General features: G+C 40.1%; 1 protein-coding gene across 4 annotated transcripts in view; it reads left to right on the top strand.

Annotated features, from left to right (window-relative positions):
- The window catches only part of Tbc1d19 (TBC1 domain family member 19), a 118,944-nt gene extending 99,571 nt beyond the window's left edge, over positions 1 to 19,373 (top strand). The window contains exons 18-21 of one of the 4 annotated variants that reach the window (XM_075943526.1): positions 4,042 to 4,133; positions 11,067 to 11,182; positions 15,640 to 15,710; positions 17,505 to 19,373. In XM_075943526.1, coding sequence (XP_075799641.1) covers positions 4,042 to 4,133; positions 11,067 to 11,182; positions 15,640 to 15,710; positions 17,505 to 17,579 — 354 coding nt within the window. In that variant the 3' untranslated portion in view covers positions 17,580 to 19,373. The remainder of the gene's footprint in view (positions 1 to 4,041; positions 4,134 to 11,066; positions 11,183 to 15,639; positions 15,711 to 17,504) is intronic. The other 3 variants (XM_075943525.1, XM_075943528.1, XM_075943527.1) reach the window with 3 other exon arrangements.
- Positions 19,374 to 24,241: the final 4,868 nt, after the last annotated feature.

Raw genomic sequence — 24,241 nt, 5'->3', positions numbered from 1 at the left:
TATACACATGTATACATACACACACATTCACACTCACAGTGTGTATACACATGTATACACACACACACATTCACACTCACAGTGTGTATACACATGCATACATACACACATTCACACTCACAGTGTGTATACACATGTATACATACACACACATTCACACTCACAGTGTGTATACACATGTATACATACACACACATTCACACTCACAGTGTGTATACACATGCATACATACACACACATTCACACTCACAGTGTGTATACACATGTATACATACACACACATTCACACTCACAGTGTATATACACATGTATACATACACACACATTCACACTCACAGTGTGTACACATGCATACATACACACACATTCACACTCACAGTGTGTATACACATGCATACATACACACACATTCACACTCACAGTGTGTGTACACATGTATACATACACAAGCATACAAACAAGCACACAGAAACATGCTCATATAGACTCACATTCACACTCACAGTGTGTGTACACATGCATACATACATACACATTCACACTCACAGTGTGTATACACATGTATACATACACACACATTCACACTCACAGTGTGTGTACACATGCATACATACACACATTCACACTCACAGTGTGTATACACATGTATACATACACACACATTCACACTCACAGTGTGTATACACTTGCATACATACACACACATTCACACTCACAGTGTGTGTACACATGCATACATACATACACATTCACACTCACAGTGTATATACACATGTATACATACACACACATTCACACTCACAGTGTGTATACACATGTATACATACACACACATTCACACTCACAGTGTGTATACACATGTATACACACACACACATTCACACTCACAGTGTGTATACACATGCATACATACACACATTCACACTCACAGTGTGTATACACATGTATACATACACACACATTCACACTCACAGTGTGTATACACATGTATACATACACACACATTCACACTCACAGTGTGTATACACATGCATACATACACACACATTCACACTCACAGTGTGTATACACATGTATACATACACACACATTCACACTCACAGTGTATATACACATGTATACATACACACACATTCACACTCACAGTGTGTACACATGCATACATACACACACATTCACACTCACAGTGTGTATACACATGCATACATACACACACATTCACACTCACCGTGTGTGTACACATGTATACATACACAAGCATACAAACAAGCACACAGAAACATGCTCATATAGACTCACATTCACACTCACAGTGTGTGTACACATGCATACATACATACACATTCACACTCACAGTGTGTATACACATGTATACATACACACACATTCACACTCACAGTGTGTGTACACATGCATACATACACACATTCACACTCACAGTGTGTATACACATGTATACATACACACACATTCACACAGTGTGTGTACACATGCATACATACACACATTCACACTCACAGTGTGTATACACATGCATACATACACACACATTCACACTCACAGTGTGTATACACTTGCATACATACACACACATTCACACTCACAGTGTGTGTACACATGCATACATACATACACATTCACACTCACAGTGTGTGTACACATGCATACATACACACATTCACACTCACAGTGTGTATACACATGTATACATACACACACATTCACACTCACAGTGTGTGTACACATGCATACATACACACATTCACACTCACAGTGTGTATACACATGTATACATACACACACATTCACACTCACAGTGTGTGTACACATGTATACATACACACACATTCACACTCACAGTGTGTATACACATGTATACACACACACACATTCACACTCACAGTGTGTGTACACATGCATACATACACACATTCACACTCACAGTGTGTATACACATGTATACATACACACACATTCACACTCACAGTGTGTATACACATGTATACATACACACACATTCACACTCACAGTGTGTATACACATGTATACATACACACACATTCACACTCACAGTGTGTGTACACATGTATACATACACACACATTCACACTCACAGTGTATATACACATGTATACATACACACACATTCACACTCACAGTGTGTGTACACATGTATACATACACACACATTCACACTCACAGTGTGTATACACATGTATACATACACACACATTCACACTCACAGTGTGTGTACACATGTATACATACACACACATTCACACTCACTGTGTGTATACACATGTATACATACACACATTCACACTCACAGTGTGTGTACACATGCATACATACACACATTCACACTCACAGTGTGTATACACATGTATACATACACACATTCACACTCACAGTGTGTGTACACATGCATACATACACACATTCACACTCACAGTGTGTATACACATGTATACATACACACACATTCACACTCACAGTGTGTGTACACATGCATACATACACACACATTCACACTCACAGTGTGTGTACACATGTATACATACACACATTCACACTCACAGTGTGTATACACATGTATACATACACACACATTCACACTCACAGTGTGTGTACACATGTATACATACACACACATTCACACTCACAGTGTGTATACACATGTATACATACACACATTCACACTCACAGTGTGTGTACACATGCATACATACACACATTCACACTCACAGTGTGTATACACATGTATACATACACACATTCACACTCACAGTGTGTGTACACATGCATACATACACACACATTCACACTCACAGTGTGTATACACATGTATACATACACACACATTCACACTCACAGTGTATATACACATGTATACATACACACACATTCACACTCACAGTGTGTACACATGCATACATACACACACATTCACACTCACAGTGTGTATACACATGCATACATACACACACATTCACACTCACAGTGTGTGTACACATGTATACATACACAAGCATACAAACAAGCACACAGAAACATGCTCATATAGACTCACATACACATTTTATCCCTCAGAGTTTTGAAAAAAGAATCTGGACAATACCCAGCTACACCTTCTAGCCCTGCCCCTTTCCTTCTTTCTCTGGGGAATTGACTGACACTCATCTCATGTTCGGGATTATAGCCAGACTGCAACTATTTAAAACCATGACAGTTTAGAAACTCAAAAAGAGGGTAAAAACTTCCTTACAAAGAGCAACCTGAGGATTGCTGAGTCCCAGAAAAACTTAGAGTTGCTAAGGAATAAAAACACTTAAACAAAAAACAAAATAACTTGCTTAAATTGGTTACTTCTACTTTACAAATAATGCCCCTTTTTAAAAAGTAAATTTACAAAACAAGCAAAACTTTTATTCTTAGTAACCAGATATTTTTGTTTGATAATGATTATGTTTTTTATTTGATAATGATTGGATTTTTATTTGATGATGGTTAGGTTTTTTATTTGATAATAATTATATTTTTTGTTCGATAATGATTAGATATTTTTTGTTTGATAACTTGGTGTGATTCAAAGAAGTGAGAAAAGCAGGCAGTGTTTTCCAAAAGGGGGAGCTGGATGCACAAACACACATGGGGAAAGAGGGACGGGGAGAGCAAAAGCACCAGGAGATGCCTGGGAACTGGAGCACATACACAGAAAACTACTTTCGCTAGACCTCAGTGATGCTGTGTGGCTCACAAGTGGCAGGCTTTCTGTAAAGAATGCTTATGTTTGCCTTGAGTGGTCCAGCCATGGCGGGGTGGGGCTGTTGTGTTTAAAAAGAGACTGCTTAGCAGGTCAACAACGCATATTTATGACAACATAAAAATTTACTGTTAAATCTGGTGTCAAAGATCCATTGGTGTGTTCTTGTTTTGATTCACAAAGCATATTAATATGCATTGTCTTTTTGAATGATGTTTTACCATAGTTCGTATTTAAAAGACTAAACTATTTCTCTTTTGATTCATTGTTGGATGCAGGGTATTGTGTCGCTCTGTCTGCTGTTTGAAACTCTTCTTCAAACCTATCTTCCCCAACTCTTTTACCACCTGAGAGAAATCGGAGCTCAGCCGTGAGTATTCTTATCGCCTCACTGCCTCTTCACAATGCTTTCCCACGGTGAAGCTGGAAACAGCACTCTTGCTCTTTGCCTGCACTCACAGCCACAGTACAGACTGTACAGCGACAATTCTCCCCCCTAAAGTACCAGTCATTAAGTGCATCTGTATTGCGAAAGAAGAAACAATTGGGTTCTTGGTAGAGGGCTGGGTACGCAGCTCGGTGGGAAAGTACTTGTCCAGCATGTACGAGCCTCTGGGTTTAGGTCCAGCACTGGAAAAAACAATGTGCTGAGAAGAATGACTGGAATCCTATTGAGTTCTGTGTCTTGTAGAAGGACCACCAAATTTACCTAATTTCAGTTCACAATGAAAACAATTAGAGCCTGGGAAGTGTGGTACAAGTCAGTGTGGACTAGAGTTATCAAAGCCCAACTGTGCCCTTTATATGGTTAAAGTTTGCTGGCTTCACTAAAGGGAAGAGACCAAACCCCTCCCAGCAGTTGTCCTGTGTTTTCTCTTATAGAACTTTGCATTTGCTTCGCTGATCTCAGTTTGAGTAGTAGGCGAATATTGGTGAATATGTGGATTAGCTCTGACCTCAGTAAATGGCTCTGTCTCCTTTTAAATACTTTCATCTAGATGAGAGCTTTGCTCTGTCCTCTCTAAGCAGCCTCACACACTGTTAAGGTTGGTTCGTGTGAAGAAAGGACACTAACTCTTGAAGGCCTCAGGACTTAATGGCAACAAAGTGTGGTTTTTGTCTTCTTCATACATAAATCTATAGCCAGTGCCTGCCTTAGTAGATATAAATACAACCCAGCTGCAAATTCTGTTTCTGTTAAGCTGTGCATCCAGGTAAAGTTATGTGAGCTATAAATTCATATTTATATTTAAATCAAGATATCTCGATTTCTTTATCTTAAAAGTGAAGAGAAGTATGACCTTATGGAATTGTTTCCAGGTTCTGTGAGAATAGACAAGATACAGACATAGAAGGCATTTCTCTGATACCCATTGGATGTGAAAAAGGTTTCAAGTGTTATTTAAGAAACAATATTTTTTATTGTCCTTTGATAATTCAGAATTGATACTCTTTTGTGGCCTCTTTTGAAAAGTATTGTATTCTTAAATGAGACTGTAAAACAGGAATGTGGCAAAAATAGTTTGTATTGAGCTCTTTAAAGGGTCACTCACTGACCTCTGTTCACTGTTGGGAGATTAAAAGTTGGCTATAACTGGGCTTTTTCTTTATTGGGTTGAAGGTGTTTAGTTCATTGCTAGAAAATAAAGTGTGGGTAGTTGTTTTCTAATAAAGTGTGGGTAGTTGTTTCTAGTCTACGTACACATTTTAAATCACTACAAGAATTCTTCATTTAGATTTTAGTTTCTTAAAATTCTTCAACAGGAGGAAGTATAAAAAGCCCAGCAGATAGGTAGAAAACAATGTATTCTCTCTCTCTCTCTCTCTCTCTCTCTCTCTCTCTCTCTCTCTCTCTCTCTCTCTCTCTCTCTCTCTTTCTCTCTCTCTCTCTCTCCCTCTCTCTCTCTCCCTCTCTCTCTCTCTCCCTCTCTCTCTCCCTCTCTCTCTCTCTCCTCTCTCTCTCTCTCTCTCTCTCTCTCTCTCTCTCTCTCTTTCTCTCTCTCTCTCTCTCTCTCTCTCTCTCACACACACACACACACACACACACGCTTGTGGAGATCAGAGGACAATTTGCATCAGTCAGTTCTCTTGTTGGAGTTGGTCCTGGGGATAGGGCTCAGTGCATCCCTGCTCTGCCTCCTTTTGTTGATTATTCTGCCTGGGGATTTATTAACTTTAGCCGTCTTTGAAAGAATGAATTTTATGTCCTGATGTCCTGTTAAGTTTTTTCTTGTTTTACAGTTTCAGTGACTCTCATTTCTGCTCTTTCATTCTTTTTACCTTTATACTTTCTTTGGGTTTATTTTACTCTTATTTATGGTACCTCTCCTTCTCAAAACAAGCATTATTGTTAAAGATTTCTCTCAGAGTCAATTTTACCTCATCCCAGTAAACTTTTATATGTTATCATCTCATTCAATTAGAAAGGTTTGATTTTCCTTTGTGATTTCCTATTTGACCATCAAGTATATTAAAAACAGTAATGTTTAAGGAGAAATCATTCACGCTCGTATTAGACCCTTACTGACCAGCTTTCATATTGCTAGAAAGTACTATACACAAATAATCATCAGTCTCACCCAGCTATGAACTCTGAGAGATATACCCACTGGTACAATAGTGGCACAAATGTTATAGGAGTAACCAACCCATTCTTATTGGACTTAAGGCCTACTCCATGAGATATAGTCCATACCTGGAACTGCTAGCAGCTCCAAGAACCAGAGATAGACCTAACTAACTGTTAATAAGTCTAGGAACTAGATAGATAATAGTCCCTAGAGAAAACTTGCTACTATTATTCTACTAAATGAATGTAGCAATTAAATGAATCCTAATGATATATTGATATCCCCATAAATCAGTGCATCCCTCATCTCTCATCAGAGAAGCTTCTTACAGGAAATGGCAATTAACACAGAGACCCACAATTGAACAATGTTCTGAGAATGAGATGCTCTGGAGCACTCAGCCATTACTGGGATGTCTTCATCAAGGTTCAGGGAGCTATGTGAAAAGGAGGTGGAAAGATTATAATAGCCAAGGAAACAGTGTCTTCCAGATACTACATGGCTGATACACATATGAACTCACAGTGACTGTTGACAGCATGTACAAGAGAAGGGAAAGAGGGCCCAAAGTCCTACCTCTAACCAAGAAGTTATTTACAGTTGATACCTGCTGAAAGGGAAAATCGGTCTTTTTCAGTGTAATGGCACTGGGTATATCAACCATACTTCAAGATGGGCTTCATGCCCGGAAGTAGTTGACCAACCCAAAACAGACCCTATGGGTTTTATTGTTGTTTTGTGAGTTTTGTAGTTGTTTTGTCTTTTTTTGTGTGTGTCTGTATAAAGTTTTTATGGCCCAACAAACCGCCCCACCGATGCAATAATCCAAATCAGACCATGTTAATGGATGCCCTCTCTGGTGGCCCTCCAGGAAAACGTGGGGTGGGGGGGAGACCGGAAGGACCACATACTTTTCCTCTGGGGGTAGTTTAAATAGCCTGTGGGAGTGATCTTGACCTTCCCTGGGGAGAGATCACCGTTTGGTAGGCTTTTTCAGAGGTGGAGTGTGGGGTGTGGCAACTCCCAGGGGAGGGGTCTTGGAATAGAAAGTTCCACTCAAACATTTTAGGATGGATGCCAGGGGCTGGAGTGAAGCCCCACCTAAACATTTTGGTTTGGGGTTTGATGGGGTTTTTAAGACAGCATGTGGATAGGGAGGGAGAAGGATATGAAAAACATTTTATTAAATAATTCAAAATTGAGCTGGGTATGGTGGCATATTCCTTTAATTCCAGTACTTGGGAGGCAGAGGTAGAAAGATTTCTATGAGTTTGAGGCCAGCCTAATCTACATAGTGAGTTCTAGGACAGCCAGGACAATGAGACACCCTGCCTTAATCCCTATCCCATAATTTTTTAATGTGATATTATTTAATGTGATATTACTTTCCAAATATTGGAAATGTTGGAGTTTTTTTCCACTATTGCAATCTATTTATAGTCTGTTGTTAGTCAGCACATTTTATATTACTTCAGAGCTTTGAATTTTTTTAGATTTATTTTTGACTTAAATATAATCAATCAAGACAAATGTTGCATATCCACTGAAAAGAATTTATGTTCTTGGAGCAAGGAAATGGTTCTGTGTTAAAAATATTTAATATACAAGCCTGACAACCCAACCTCCCAGCCCCAGGACCTACATAAAAAGCTGAATGTGATAGCTTATATCTGCAATCCCAGCACTGCTGTGGCAGCATGGGAGGCAGAAACAGAAGGCTGTACCAGACATCTTCAGACAAGCCACTCAGCTGAAGTATACAGCACAGCATTGAGAAACAGCCTGAGAACCTGCCTCAGAATGAAAGACAAGAGCCAGCTCCTAAAACTTGTTCTGTAACCATCACACACACAGACACACAGACACACACACACAGGATTTGTGTCCCATAAATACTTGGCATAAGTCTATAAATGTCAATAAATTTAACACATGTTGGAACGCCTTTTTTCTACTTTATTCAGCTCTTTGTCAGTTTTCTTCTGTTCTTAATTATTGAGCAATATTAGTCTCTATACGATTGTAGATGTCTTTTTCCTTCATTATTATATATAATTTAAATATATGTTTTAAGGAGATTTGGCCCAATTATTGTCCTTAATTATTGACCATAAATCTATTATACTAGATACCAGTATAGCCATGGTAGCTTTCTTTTAATTGCATGGTGTTTTCTATTTTTAACTTAATATATCAATTACCAATGCTTTTAATTTTCAAGTGCATTTCTTATCAAAGTATAGTTGATTCTTCCCATATAGTAATCTGTCTTCTAACTGGTATGTTTATTCCACTTATTACTTAACATAATTGATATTATTTTATTGAAATCTATCTTTCTAGAATTTTCTGTTTCCTATGCTCTTTCTTTTCATTTACTTCTGGCTACTTTAAAAAAACTGACCTGTTTTTATTCCAGTTTATTCACACCATTCATTTTTTATTTACCCTGTTGATGAATGATCTTTGTTAGGTGTTGGTGACCAGCTTCAACAAAAATACTACTTACCAGGGTAGGGGTATGGGAATCAGAAAAATAGTAAAGAAAGTAAAGATGTAAGTGAAAATAATAAAACAGAGACGTAGGACAGCGTCCAGAGGGAGATTCAGTGAATACTGAAATCCCTGCATTTAATTTTCCATACACTTTTATACCCCAATACATAAGGGGGAAGAAGGTAACAAACGACTTCTTTAATACAATACAAAGGACAACTTGAACAGTTCTTTGCTTCAATACCTTGAGATATCAAGTCATTAACATTCTGTTGTTTAGGCAGTGAACCCACCCTAGACCAAATATCCTGAATACAGCCACTCCCAAGGTCAAACCTCCTGTTTCAAAAGAAGGAGCAGAAGTATTCTTGCACATCCTGGCCATTTGTCAGGGTGGAGTGGATCTCCCCACGTGGGCCATCTCAAAGTCAAAAGAACCAAGTAACCACATCCTGGGTCAGGATTTGTAGCCCTGGTTGTTGTCAACAATTTTATGCATCCTCAGACTCTCTGACCTTAAGACAAGGTGGAAACAGGCTCACATTTTTGGGCCTCCACAGGTAGGTGCCTCCTGTTCCATAGCATTTTATTAGTAAATGTTTATATTCCACTTTTAAAAAAAATCTAAGCTTGGGTGTCTGAACAGCTTGAAATTCTACTGAACATTTCAAGAAGGATTATTTTAATCCTTCTTTCTGTGGTTGCTATCAAAACTCAAATCTTTACCTTTCAGCAACATGATTGCAATATATCTAGACTTGGATTTTTCTGAGTTTATGCTGTTGGAGTCTGTTGATCATCGTGTGAATTTATATCTGTTGTCATGCTGTGGGACTTTTCGGTCAGCTGCCATCTCCCAGGGTGTTTGCGCACCACACTTAATCTGCTCCTCTTCTGGGTTGCAGTGACATCATGTCCAGGCTTCCAATTTTGCTCTCCCACCCCACCGAGGTGCTTGAAACTCTCTACGTGCTTTTTATTTATGTGTCTCTTTTAATTTTTGTTACTTGATTGTCCAATGATTTTTTTCTGTGGTTGAGACTAGAGACTTCTTTAGATCATATTTCTATAGATATATGCTCATCCGAGTTTTTCCTTGCTCATTTAAGTCTATCAGACTTATTCAGTAACTTGGAGGTTGTATCATTATGTTTCATCTTTTTCAAATAATTATTATACTATTCAATTCTACAATTTTCATCTTGTCATTCTTCATATAAAACTCATGGAACTGTATACCTGCAAGGGTAGATTCTGCTATGCTAAATTACCCCCAACGAGTCTGTGCTTTTAAAGTCATTGTTGTGTTATCTATATGAAGAGAAATACTGTTTCTTCCCCAAGAAACTGAGAATTTGAGTAAAGTGAAAATTATTTAATATAATTATTTAGATGTATTTCTCAATATTAAAATATTTATGTACAAAGTTTTTGTTTGATTTTAAACCAATCAAAAGGCTTAATTTATAAATACCACTGACCAATACTTAATCATATTAAACTCTAGAATAATTCCACAAAGAATTTGACTGTGACCTCTCAGGTACAGTCAAGTGACTTTTAGATGCTCATAGACAATACAGAAATGTGAGAGGTTTGTTTATCTCTTATGACGGTAAAACCAAAGGGCTCATTTTGTGATTCTGGGGAAAAACTGTTATTGTAATATAAATAAATGATTTATAAAAGTGGGATCTCATATATCTTTGAACTTTTTGTAGCAAAATAAATTCAATTGAATTTGTTTTTATGACTTCCTCATTAAAATGAAGGGTTTGAAATAAGAATCCTAAGGTATTTATTGCTTTAAACCACTTTTCTTCCATATTTCCTACTTGTTGCTTTTCTTTATTTTATCCACCTCGTGTAGCAGTTTGGCTGAGATGTGCAGGTAGAACTTACTGAGCTGAAAAATATAAAAGCAGAGAATGTCTTTTTTAAAGTATTCAGAACAACAATCTAAAATGTCATGGCTTGCCAAAAATTAAGATACAACTGTTGATCAGTGTAAGATGTTTATAAACATGAACTCCATCGTACACAGTTCCTCCTCTTAGTAGTTCAGGGACCTCAGATTGAAGACCCATCTGCTTGCCAGTGACCTTTTTCAGCTTTTAGGAAATAAAGAGTCTTGAAATATTTATAATAAAAACAGAACTGGTTTGATTCTTCTAATATTGCCTTTTCTGAGGAGAGGATCTAACGGCACAATTAATTCTTAATTTTCTTGCCCACAGACTTCGTATATCATTTAAGTGGATGGTTCGAGCTTTTTCTGGATACTTAGCTACAGATCAACTCTTGCTTTTGTGGGATAGAATCCTAGGATACAACTCTCTGGAAATTCTTGCTGGTAAGAGTGAATGCTTGTTTGTGCAACCCATGCTGTTTCTACACGAAGCCCCTTTCCTACCGTCATTAGGGAAGGGTCTGCGTTCATCACTGAACATTTAATAGCTTGAGCAGGCCTAGAAGACAGGTTCTGCGGTTCTGCGCTCTGATGCACCCACCTAACTTCCCTACTCCACTTGAGTCCTGGTCTCTGTGGGGTTTGTGCAGCAGATATACTTGCCTTATGCTCTAACCCCCAGCTTCAGAACATTCTGTCCCGTGTCCCTTCTCAGAGGCTGAGCCCCTGCATATCTCAAGGCATGCCTCTCTGGACTGCAGTTTATTCTACTTCCAAACCTTTTCATTTTTGCTCGTAGTCTCTGGCTTCTACCCTGGTGCCAAAATTTCTTCTCTTAGGTATTCTCTCTTTAAAACGTGAGGAGGGGCACTTCTTCGTTTGCTCAAGGAAGCCATAGATTCATCCATTGCTAATGATTAAGCAGTTTATACAACAGATGTAAACCAATCAGACTGAGAGTTCCACGTACAGATTCCTTATGTGGTCTACACCCTAGTGCACAGCTGACTCAGTTCTTTGTTACTAGGATTACTAGAAAATTCAAGTAACAACTAGGATATTTTTGCAACAATATATGGGGTACTGAAAACCTGGCCATGTTTTGTTTGCTTCCTGCCTTTACTGTTAAAATCACCTCTCTGAGATATTGTAGCAATAAGAAAAATAATGTGTCAAGAATATTCTCTGGGCACCATATTAACATTTTCTGGAATGCCAGAGTCTCTTAGTATTTGGGTGACATTTGGAAAGGTGAAATTAGAATAACTATAAAGTACATGAAGATAAATGTCACCTCAGGTGCAGTCAGCCTGACATTGATTGATGCTTTAACAACTCCCAGCATCCTTCTGTCATTTTTCTTAACGCTCATATAAACTTGCTAGGGAAGAACGGTCTACCCTCATCATTTTAGCTAAAGGACAGTGGCAGATCATCTAGGAATGCAGGAATGTCAGAGAGCATCCTATAGCTTTTCAGACATTTCTGACCAAGCACCCTTATCCTCTGTTCTATGCTTAAGTGCTAGGTAATCCTGCGCTTTCAGAGGACCCATTTGTTTACGGTTATGGCTAACATGTGCCCCTTATAGGGCCTTTGAGATGGCTCAGTGGATAAAGGTACCTACTGCCAAGTCTGACAACCTAAGTTAAATCCCCCAGGCCTACATGGTAGAAGGAGAGAACCACAGTTGTCTTCTGACTTTTACACACATAGCACGGCTTCCATATGTACACTGTGGCACTCAACCCCACACACATACATATGTGAACACACACACAAAATGAATAACATAACTTAAAATTTAAAGTGTCCCTTTTTTTCTTTTTGAAGACATTATTTGTGTGTGTGGGGGGGGGTACCCACAGACACCAGAAGAGGGCATCTAATCTCACAAAGCTAGAATTGCAGGCAGTTGTGAGCCACTCTGCTTGGGTGTTTGGGACTGATCTCAGGTTATATTAAAGAGCAGCAAGTGCTCTTAACCATTGAGTCATCTCTACAGCTCCAAATATGCCCCTTTTAAACCAAGATGCTTCATGTTTTTTCTGCTTTCAATCCCCCATCTTTCCCTGGAGTCTTCTATTTTCCAGACTAAGCAGTCTGGTTTTCTGCTACCATTTCACAAATGTCTGGATTTTAGAGTTCACCAGGCTACTCTCTTTGGGTATACCCGAACTTTGAAGAGCATATTCCTCATTTTCTGGTCATTCCAGAGAAGATAGTGGGTGAGCGCAGTATGAGAAATGCTTTCTCGGAGAGTAACTGAGTAGCATGAGCTTTGCCACCTGGAAAGTGGAAATGTTTTCCCGTGAAGGAAGCTTTGATTTAGAAAACTTTCAAGGACTCTTCAGATTCCAGGTCTCCGGTTTTGTCCCTCATCACTGCCTTAGCTTAGAGAAAGGGAGAGAGAAGAGAGAAGTATGTGGAATACTGGGTTTGCTTTCTACCAGGTACTCTGTTAGTTCATGCATGAATTAGTTCAGTGCATGAATTAAAACCGGACTGGCAAAGAGATAGAAACTGATCCATATATTGCATCCACGCACTTGCCTGAATGCTCTCAAAGCTTTACAAGATTTTTAGAACATCTACAGATAAAACTGGAGCGTTGGAGCTCCCAACCTTGGAATTCATGGAAAAGTCTATAATAATAGATCACTTCATGAAGAGATACACAGATTTCTATCAATTATGTCATATAGTTTTGATACAGGTATTTAAGAGCCACCTTTTAACATCAAATATGTTATTATAGAGTCTTAAGAAATCTTTTCATAAATATATCTGTCCTTAATTATGACTGGCAGACCACTAAAGAAGAGCTGAAGACGGAGGTATCTTGATGTCATGATGGAGCTTATTAAGATTAAAGTAGTGAGAATAGTTGTGAAAGCCCACAGTGAACACAGCCGTTTCCACATTTCATATGCAGCATGGCTTCAGTTAAGGATGCCCCAAAGTATAGCTCCTCTCTCCATGGCAAACTGTTCCGTACAGAGGGGCTGGACAAGCTCAACATGAAGCAAGCAGAAAGGCACTTGTGTGATGTGACACCAAGATAAATAAAGGCTTTGCGCTCCCATTTGGATGCTGAGTTCAATCAGTGGACTTCTCTACCTTCGGACACACAGCTGGCCACCATCTAGAACTCTTTCCTGCTGCAGCAAATATTTGGACATCCTGTCAAACTTTCACAGCTGCTCAACTATATACAGAAATGAAAGTGGGAGTCATATTTCTTAGCCTCTAAAGTGTTTCCACTGTCCAAAAATGATTCTAGATAGTGGGAAGCAGTAAACAATTGTTAGCCTACAGAAATGGATTTAATACTCTTGTAAACATCATGTTCCATGACTTTACATTCCTTTTTAACTCTTTTCAGCTAAAGAGAAAGAACGCCCTTTGATCCAGATCTCTTAATCCCTTTTTCATGTTTAATAGTTCCCGCTGATTCATTTTAATTTATCTTCAGATTATCCCCGAGTTTTCTGCAGGGTTTTCTTTTCTGTCTCATTATAATGCTCTTGCCAGACATCCCAAAAGTCTCTCATCTGCACTCAAAATGCCTGAGCTCCCCTGCTTGCACTGCTCCTTTCATGGGGTGAGTTGGAGACCTGGACAGCAAGAGCCTGATTCCACTCCTCAAACACAGCCTTCCTGTCAGGGCCCTGGACCACCACGGGCCACGTCTGGAGTCTTCCGAGGCACAGCAATGCTGACCCTCCCTAAGAGAGCACAGTCTCTGATGTCAGGGCCGAGTCCTACTCCTTGCCTTTGAACTCAATAGGGAAATCATGCAAGGGTCACATGCACAGAACTTAGAACCAGGTTTAAGTATCAGCTCTGTTTCTCCCTGTGACCAGAAAGGACAGCCAGCTCACCATGCCTCAGTTCCTACACTAGCAAAATGAACCAGATAATAGTACTTAATTCTCAGTGGATGGCGTGAAAATTAACTGCCATGGTTTTTCTCATAGTAAAATCGTATAAAAAGGTTTGTGTTGGCTATGCGATGAACCCGAGAACCAGCCTTCCAAATCATGTTTACCTCCCGCTTCAGTGCTTGAAGGGTAGGGAGTGCACTACCAGCTAAGGCCATGGGGAAAATGGTAGAGTCAGGGGCAATTCTATTTTCTCACCAGGGTTGCCTGCCTGGTAAATGGGTCCTCACTGGCTGGGAGTTTTGTGGTCACTCCTATTTTGATAGAGTGTGTGCTTGTTAACAGAAACAGATGGTCCCAATGTTTCTACTTAATGTCTGTTACTAAATTCAAATTGTCTATATGCTTTTGAATTTTCAACTTATTTTTCTTGTAGCTAACAAAGTAAATACTAAGATTAGCCTTACAACAGCCCTCTGTGTAGAACTAGCCACTTAGATAGCGCTATGAAAGTCAATAATGGGTACATAAAGATAGAAATATAACAAGATATTATAAGTCACTTTTAAACAGTTTTACACCCATGTTTATATTGGGACACCTCCCTCAAACACACGAGTTTTTAAAATTTAACTTCATGTGACTTTCTGAGGCTTCTCAATTTCATATACTAGAAATATCTGTCGAAATGAACTGACTTGAAAGACCACCCTTAGAGCGCCATTCACTTCAACAGTTACGGTGCTAGTTGCTGGTGTGAAGGAAATCGTTTGTTTATAAATGACTTTTTGAGACCACCCAATTTTCCTTCCCCCAAACTATGGGACTCACTCCGTGAAGTGGCTCAGCGCTGTTCTCTAGAATAGATGTCCCACTTACGACGGCTCCTTAGGGCAGAGGGCAGGGGAACAGCTGCACTGCACGCTCCTTCTGCTTTGTGTGGTGGCTGTGGGCAGAGCATGTGTGTCCGGGCTGCTGAGGAGGCCAGCAGTTGAAATAGTGCGCATTCTTTTCCAGTGCTGGCAGCTGCCGTGTTTGCTTTCCGAGCAGTGAACCTGATGGAGGTGACATCACTGGCTGCAGCTGAAGTAAGGATAAGTTTCACTGCCATGGGATGGAAATAGCTCCCGAGAGGCCGCCAGGCCATCGCTCTAGTGTCTGGTGCACAGGACATGCACTTCTTGTAGCTGAATTTTGTAACTCGGGTAAAACCTATAAATTCTGAGTTAAGTATTATTAAGTGCTCAAATTTCCCTAATCACTTGAAAACAACCTTCTTATGAGGGGTCATAAACAAGATTCTTTCAGGAAACCATTATAACCGTTATGGAAAACCAAAGACCTAGTGGTTTTTATGGGAACCTATAGTACACTTTCTTTGCCCATGTGTTACAAACAAGAACACTAACTGAAAGAATTAAATAGTATGTGTTTGAAGGAAGTTCTCACCGTCCAAACTTTGGGTTCTTTTCAGTGGTGAATTAACGATTTAAAGCTGGTTTTCTTCTCTCCTTCCTTTCTTTCCTGTCATCTGTGTATTTTTGTCCATTTCAGAATTCAGTTATGATTCTTACTGATACTCCACCATATTTTCTGTTTGTGCCTTTTTTCCCCTTGACAATCACTTTCATATAAGTATGTAGTGAATTGAGGTCAATTTCAACCACTATTGTTACCTTATCTCATCCCTCTCTGTCTCTTGATAAAACCCTCTTTCCCATTAATCAATACCCATGCTTATTACTCCCCTCCCCCACTGTGTATGTGTGATCTTTGGGGTTTAATTAGGGTTGCTTTCGTGAGCTTGGGTATAAGATTATTTACTGAAGCATGGTCAACTTATCAGCTACTACACCACTGAGAAAATGAGCCCCTTCTCCATCAGCCATCAACTATCGGGAACTCCTCCAGACTGTGAGGACCTGGTGAACCTCTCCTTCATGCAGAGTGGAATTGTGACAGGCTTAAACTTGTGTAGGCCTCGTGGAGATAACCACAACTGTGTGAGTTCATAGGGGCAGTGGCCCTGTCTTGTCCAGAAGACACAGGCTCACAGCCTCCCACCCAGTCCTCTGCCTCTTGCATTTTTTCTGCCCTTCTTCCACTATGTTCCTGAGCTTTGGTGGAGAACTGAGTACTTGACAATTGCCTGTTCTCAGCACTTTGACCAGTTATGAGTTTCTGCATTAATTGCAGCCTGCTGCAGAAAGAAACTTCTCAGATGGGAGGCTGAGACTAGCACCAGTCTATGGGGCAAGAGCCCATGGGATGGGCTATTTGCAGTCCACTCTTGTTGGGGGGTGGCTGTCAGTCTTCTCTGTGGTGTAACCACTAATAAACTTTAAAGTTGATTTCTTTCGGTGGTAGAATTTATACCTGAGATGTGGTTCAGCCAGATAGTGCCTGCCATGGATGTATGTGTTATTTCTCAGAGAGCTGTGAGTCTTGTCCTTCAAATAGGCACCTACATGTTGTGCCTAAAGGGATGAGGATGTTTCTGTGTCGTGCAACTGAGTAAATATTAGCCGCATCTCAACACGATTCCCTTCACTCAGTCACTCTCTACACTAGAGTAACGGGTCTAGGGTTCATAATGGAGGTTTATTAATAGACCCAGGCTGAAACGCTAGACCTTCTATAAACTCCCGTTGCCTGTGATGTGAGGAAGGTGCAAGGCTGAGCTCAGTTCTCTTCTTATGTGCATTTTAGATTGTGCACATGTTCAGAGACTCCAGGAAGGAAGCGTAGCCCCGTGAGAGACTGAAGCCAGCTGAAGAACTGAGAGGGGCTCGCCGCCAGGCTCATCCCGAACAGGGGTTTATGTGGTGCTTGATTTGACAGACTTTGGTGTTAATAACTTCTTTTTGGTTTTTTTGTTCCAGGCAGTTCTGGCTGACCTTTCTACTTTAAAAGTTATGCCTCTTCTTCAAATTTTTCTGTTTGCCACTGTCACCTGATCGTCGAGGTCACTGACAGCACATCTAGTTTTTCATTAGAAACTAATCATGAACTATGCAAACTCTGCATACAACCAAAATTAAACGTTGCATATAAGCCAATAAAGATCATGTTCCCTCCTCAGTTAAAGCTAAGAAGTTTTTCACTTTTTGAAACAATAACCCTACACACCAAATACTGTGCTTGCATGCTGATGACTGTCAACAGAGAAGCAATAGACATCTCTTCTACTGAACCAAGCATCCTACATGCACAGATTCCTTACTTGTAACGGGCACGTACCATATATGCAATAAGAACTAAAGGCACTATAATAAACGTCAAGAGGTAGCACAGCTTCTTGTTGATTTGTAAACTTCTCCCTAGATATAGTTCTATTTATCAATTGCTCCCCACTAAAGCCAATGATGGGATAGGACATGAAAAGGCTTGGAAACAATCATGCATTTGAGTGGGAATTCAACTGTGCTTTGGTATGTTAATTAGCTTTTAATTTATGATGGATTTTCAGATCCTTCCACTTTATTTCTCCATTAAATATCTCCATTTGAAAATTTATACAGATATCTCCATCCCATACTTTTTGGGACAGTTATATATAGCCCAGGCTATCCTCAAACTCACTGTGCAGCAGAGGATGACCGAATTCCACATCCTCCTGCCTCCATCTGCCAAGTGCTGGGATTGCGGGTGTTTTGCACCACTGCCTCCATCTTATAATATCTCACTCTTCACGCTGGAAGCCGGAAATGTATAGAGGGCTCCCCTTGCACTCCCGAACCTTACGTCTTTCACATAGAAGCCTGGACACTGCTGAGGCATGGTGCCAGAGTCTGTTTCCTTGGAAGAATCTAAGAAGGAAGGATGAAAATCACATTGGCTATGCTGAAGCTCAGTCCTTCCAGATTGACTTCTGGAGCAGAACAGCTCAGACACACCACAAGTGTTCGTTCATTCTAGAACTGAAGCCAGTATTCAAGGGATTGGGTCTTACTTAGTGTTCATTATGAGCAAAAGTTTTGTTTTATATTTCTTTAAAGATATACCATTTCAGTATATGGAATAATAGGATGTGAAAAAATATTGTCTTCTAATTTTAGATGAAAATTGAAGATGCTGATCACTTTAATAAAACTCAAATAAACCAATAGATTGATACTCTCCTTATCTGAAATTTTATTAAATCTCATCAAATGTATCTTAGGAATCTGTTATTTTCACAGCATATCTTATTAAATTCAACGTAGTAATTCAAGTGCAGTGAAATTAAATTAGATATGAAGAATTTACTGAAAAATCTAAATTATCTTATTCATCAGTGTTTCCTGACTTACTGGAGACTAAACAATTTGTTCTGTGATTGATTCTTAAACCCACATGTTATTGTTTTTGAAAGTGGCACATTCATGTCATATGCCTTGCTGTCGTGCATGTCCAGATGCACCTCCATGGAGGGACAAACATGACTCCAGGCCTAGCGCCCCTCCCTTTGTCACAGTGGCAACAATATTAGGAAGAAGTTGCGTTTTAAATGATTAGTAGATGTTTACAGACATGGCCATCTTTAAACGTTTTAAAGATGATGTGAACTCACTAGTTAGAGACATTGCAGTTGTCTGAGACACTAGATTAGGGACCTTTGCTCATATATGTTCCTAAATAATTAGATCTCTGTTATTGGCAATTGAGAGGGAGACCAGACAGATGATTAAAAAATATTGTTCCTGCTGTGTTTTCCTTAAAAAATTGTAAAGGACCCATGAGAAAATATACCTGAAAGTGATTTTTAATGTAAAAATATCGATTCCATATGTATTAATTTTTATGTGACAGTTTGATGTCAACAGCTGGAAGGTAACATATGAAGAATGCCCGCTTCATTGGCATGCGTGTTGTATTTTGTGACAGCTTGAGATTATGTCTATTGAGAAACCAATTATTACCTGATAGATACTTTCATTCAGTGCACTTGGCTCTGAATCTTAGTCCCAGACCAAAGCTGCTGGGCAACTTCCCACTTTGCAAACCCCTTCCAGCTGCCCTTAGCTGCTCTGAAGCACTACCAAGAGAGCAGGCAGGTCATCCTCCTACTCCTACCAGGGCCTCTTCAGACCGCCTCACCCGGCCTTCTTCCACCTGCATTCCCCTGTGCCATCTCCGATCAACCACCAATGCCCCCTTCCCTTCTGCTCGGCCAGTGACCACAGGGCTCTGGTAGACTAGGGGTGCAGGGCTAATGGTCATAGACACAGTGAAGTAGCTTCTCAGGCAAGTTGTTTTGGTTCTTTCGAATTCAGTCCACTACCATGCACCACAGTTTCGTGTCTGGAAGAGCCTGTCCGACAATCTTTGGATCAGGATGCTCTGCTACTGCAGCTTCCTGGCTAGGAATGCCCAGCTTGACTTAACTGTCTAGTGCTTCCTGGTCAGCCTGGGCTCTCCTCCCAATCCACAGGGAGAAGAGAGACCAATAAGCTTGTACCTTCTCTGCCCTCTAATCCAAAGTTTAACTCGGTCCTCATACTTCATTTCTTCCTTGTCTCAAGAAGTCTCTCTACAGCTCTCTAAATGCTGATCCATTTGAGTTATTCCTGTGCTTACAAAGTTTGACTCCTTGTTGCTTAAAAGTTGAAGTCCCCACTCATAAGCATAGAACAATTCCTGATAGTCTGGACTTTCCATTTCCTTGTCCCATGATGAGCCATTCCCATACACCTCAACTTCAGCAAAAGCATGATCTTCAGCCCCTTCTGGCTGTTTTGTTCATTTTCCTCTGCATAAGGAACTCTCATATTCCAGGCCTCACTCAGAAAAACTCCTCTGTTGCTAACATATGCTGCATCCTGCACATTAGAATTGTTTCTGTGTCTTTGCTCATCCATTTATGTACTTGTAACAGTGGGCATTCTTCAGGCAACTGGCATTAACTTCCTGGCTGCCCAAGTCATAAGAAGAGATTGTCTACATGTTTTTGCATTTCTTGAATTGTTCCAAAATTGGAATACATTTTTGCTAAACACAAATATCTAGTCTCTCTTCTTCCACAAAGGCTTCTCCTTGCAGTTCGCCTCTTCTCTGTGTGCTTCAGGCCTCACAGAGTCCTCCCTCCAAGTTCTCTGGGCTGGCCAAGCAGCCACATGTGCCGTCCCACCGGCCATTGAATGGCTTTGAGATCAACTCGGAGTCTATGACCGGCGAGAGCTTGGGACACTTGGTTAGAGAACTCTGGTGTAAACTTTCAGGGAAACTGACTGTGAGAAACAATGTGATCACATGGAAAGAAGAAAAGCTGCTCTCGGTTTTTGTGGATCCCCAGAACACACCCCCATGGGCTCCATGGACCTTTTTGTACATAAGCCTAAGGATTTTTATTTGCAATAGAAAGGATCCTGACTTCTATGATTACTTTCCTTTGAGGGTTGAGATCCAGGAGGTGTAGAAACCCCATCTATCCACTGTTCAAACTGGCGTAGAACTTCTAAACTTCTTCAGTCAGGGCGAAACTGTGGCCTTATGAGGATAAAGCCTATGTTCCGTGCCTACCTGATGTACCTTACAAGGGTCTTTGACCTTTGGCCTTTTGTCATATAGCTCCATGGCTCTGAATGCTTTCTCTTCTCTTCTCACCTAACTCTAACTTGTACCTCAGAACCTAACTCAGGTGCTGCATCATCAGGAAGAATGCTCCTCATACCCTCAATCAGCCCAAGGCGTGCTAGCCAGTCTTCGCTTGTCTTTCTTTTCTGCTCCGTGGTAACTCCTTGAGGGCAGTGATGGTCTCCTTTCAGCTTTTCATCTCTAGCACCCAGCATAGTCCTTGCCCCACTAACAGTATAATGAATGTTTGCAGGTGAATGCGTAAGGTCTTCTAATTTGACGAGGAACGTTGTTCAAAGTGATAACTTGCCCAGCCACATGTAGCCATTTTACCTCTAGTTTTCTACTGAGGAAGTTTCAAAGGGAATAATATCTTTAGAGACGAAAAATTACTGCCTCCTTTTTTTATTTAAGTGAATATGTATACAATAAAGCTGTACATATGTAAGGTAGAACTCGCTTTAAGTGTACAGTTCTGTACAAATGTACGTACCTACGTCACCACTTTTGACAATTGTGTGCAGAATGTTTGCATTTCCCTTTGTCCCCTCCTGTTGAGACCCCTGCACACTCACGGGCACTCACTTCAGTCACAGAACTGCGGCTAGTCCTAAAGAGCAGGGTCTGTCCTCTAGATGTCTCCTCAGCCCTCTTGGGTTGGGCTTGCTGCACTTGCTCACTTGCTGACAGTGCTGAGGGACAGGTATGGTCAAGTGCACATCTTCGTAGGGACAGGCGGCTCCCTTCCCCCAAGGCAATTGCTGGCAGTTCATTTCCGGGCCCTGTGTAAGCACTTGTTTACTTTTCTAAGAAGTCACTGAGTTTCTTTGTGCAGTGATTCCACCATCTTACATTCGCACCAACAACACCTTAGTTATGGTGGCTCCAGGTCCTGGTTGTCACTGTTAGCTAAGCTATCAGGAGACCATTCTCTTCCTGTTAGTTCCCCAGTTAGGTAGAACAACATCTTCTTCTGCTCAGTCTTTTGTCCGTGTGAAATTAATTACCTTCTCCTAACACTGTAGGACTTCTTTATTGTGGATGTAGCTTAGAAATCCCATTCTGTGGGTTATCCCATATATTTTTTAAAATTATTCCTTTCATTCATATTTACATGCAATTCTTTATTTTCCCACACAGAGTGCTGATTAAACTATCTTTTTCAAGAGCAAAAACTTTAATTTTATTGAAATCAAATTTAGCTGTTTTTTCTTTTTTGCATACTATCTATAAAATCTTTGTTTAACTCAAAGTTGTACATACTTTATCCGTGTTTTCCTCTATAAACTTTATAATTTTTCTCATTCATTTTGGTCTATTGTTTTTAAGATTTTTTTAGTGTGTGGTAAGTTAGGGCTGAGGTTCATATTTTCACGCTGGACACCCACCATTTGCTTAGCAGACCGCTTTCTCTTCTATATCAGACCTCTACAGAGGCAGGAGGAGGTAGCTGGTGTCAGGTACTTGATTTTATGTCCTGTAGATCCGTGTCTGTCTTTCTGTAACAGCATAACATCTTAATTTTTGTGGATCTAGAGCAAGTCTTGGGATTGACAGTGTAACTGTTCACTTATGTCAAAATTATTTAAGATGTTTCAGTATTATTGCTTTTCTAAATAACTTTTAGAATCAGCATTTCAGTTTTCCACAAAAGAGTTTGTTAGGATTTTTTTTAATAACATTTGCTCTATAAATAGCTTTGGAAACAATTGATATCATAATACTGAGTTGTCCAATCCATGAGCACAGTATATTTCTCCATTTACTTAGGATGTTTTTTAATTTTCACTCAATAATATATTGTAGTTTTGAGTGAGAAATTCTTGCACGTATTTTGTTAAAATTATCCCTAGTTATTTCTTGTTTATTTTACTGTAAATTATATTTTTAACTTTCAATTTCCGGTGGTTTGTTGTTAATATACAGAAGTACAACTGAATTTTCATATTGACCCTGTATCCTAAGACCTTGAAAAAATACTTCTGTTATCCTTTTTTGTAGCTTCCCTAGGATGCTGCAAATAAAGATAATATTGCTTCTTTCAAATCTTTGTGCCTTTGGTCTTTCTCTCTCTCTTTCTCACTCTCTGTCTCTCAGCCATGGACTAGAACCTGCAGTAAGTTACAGGACAAGTTCTTCCTGAACATTTCAAATAATCTCTCTCCATGTCATGAACAAACAGAAATAATGAGCAGAAGGAAATCAAAAGAGGAAGAAGAGAACCACGTTCACCAGATGAGTGGAAATAGCCAAGTCACCCACCTAGTGCCATACCAGAGCAGAGGAACCCGTCCATAGCTCTGGCTATGTCAAGAAGCAGCCAGCCATACTTAGACTGCACCAGGCTTCTTCCTTTATCAATCTTCCTTTTTCACTAGGAAGCTCCCTTGAACTAGAAAGCATAAATTACCTCTAATATGCCCATTGCCCTGTACACGTAATACACAAAGCTTGACACCAATGACATGGAAGATGGATGGACTAACACGGGGCAGAGACAGGGAGGGAAGAAAGGAGACAGATGGAAAGGGACTAAGCTACTGTACATGCTAAAGGGCTTCTTCCTCCAGTAGAGAAGTGAATGAGCATTTTCTGTGTAAGAAGTGAAAGACAATGAAAAGAACTGAGTGTGTATAAAGACAGATGCTTTGTGTAGGAGCACAGCTGACTAGACGCCATCTTAGTCCCCAGCTCTGTCAGCTCTGGATGATGCCATGCTGGTTCAAGCACAGGAATGTGGTAAGGCACTCTGCCAGCGACAAGGAACTCAACTTTCCTCACCAGAAAGCCAACCAAGCATGTTAGCCCTAAAACAGAGCCGGCGGGCTCAGCTAGAGAAAGGCACCAGCAACCCTCATGCCATTCCAGAGTCTTCTTACCAGTATAAATACTTGGTTGTATGAAGACGCCTCCTAGGATTACATCAGGTCTCCCTTCACTTCTGCCATACCACCAGGACGCCCAGCCCAAGTGAGAGAGGTAGCTGAGAGGGAAGGGAACATTTCCTGTACATATAGTATTTGCATATTAGTCACCCCAATCTGGAGACAAAGAAAACAGACAG

The sequence above is a fragment of the Microtus pennsylvanicus genome, chromosome 12 (genome assembly GCF_037038515.1).
Source record: "Microtus pennsylvanicus isolate mMicPen1 chromosome 12, mMicPen1.hap1, whole genome shotgun sequence".
NCBI classification, from domain to species: domain Eukaryota; kingdom Metazoa; phylum Chordata; class Mammalia; order Rodentia; family Cricetidae; genus Microtus; species Microtus pennsylvanicus.
The sequence above is the reverse complement of the archived record's forward strand: the minus strand, read 5'-3'. Positions and strand labels throughout refer to the sequence as shown.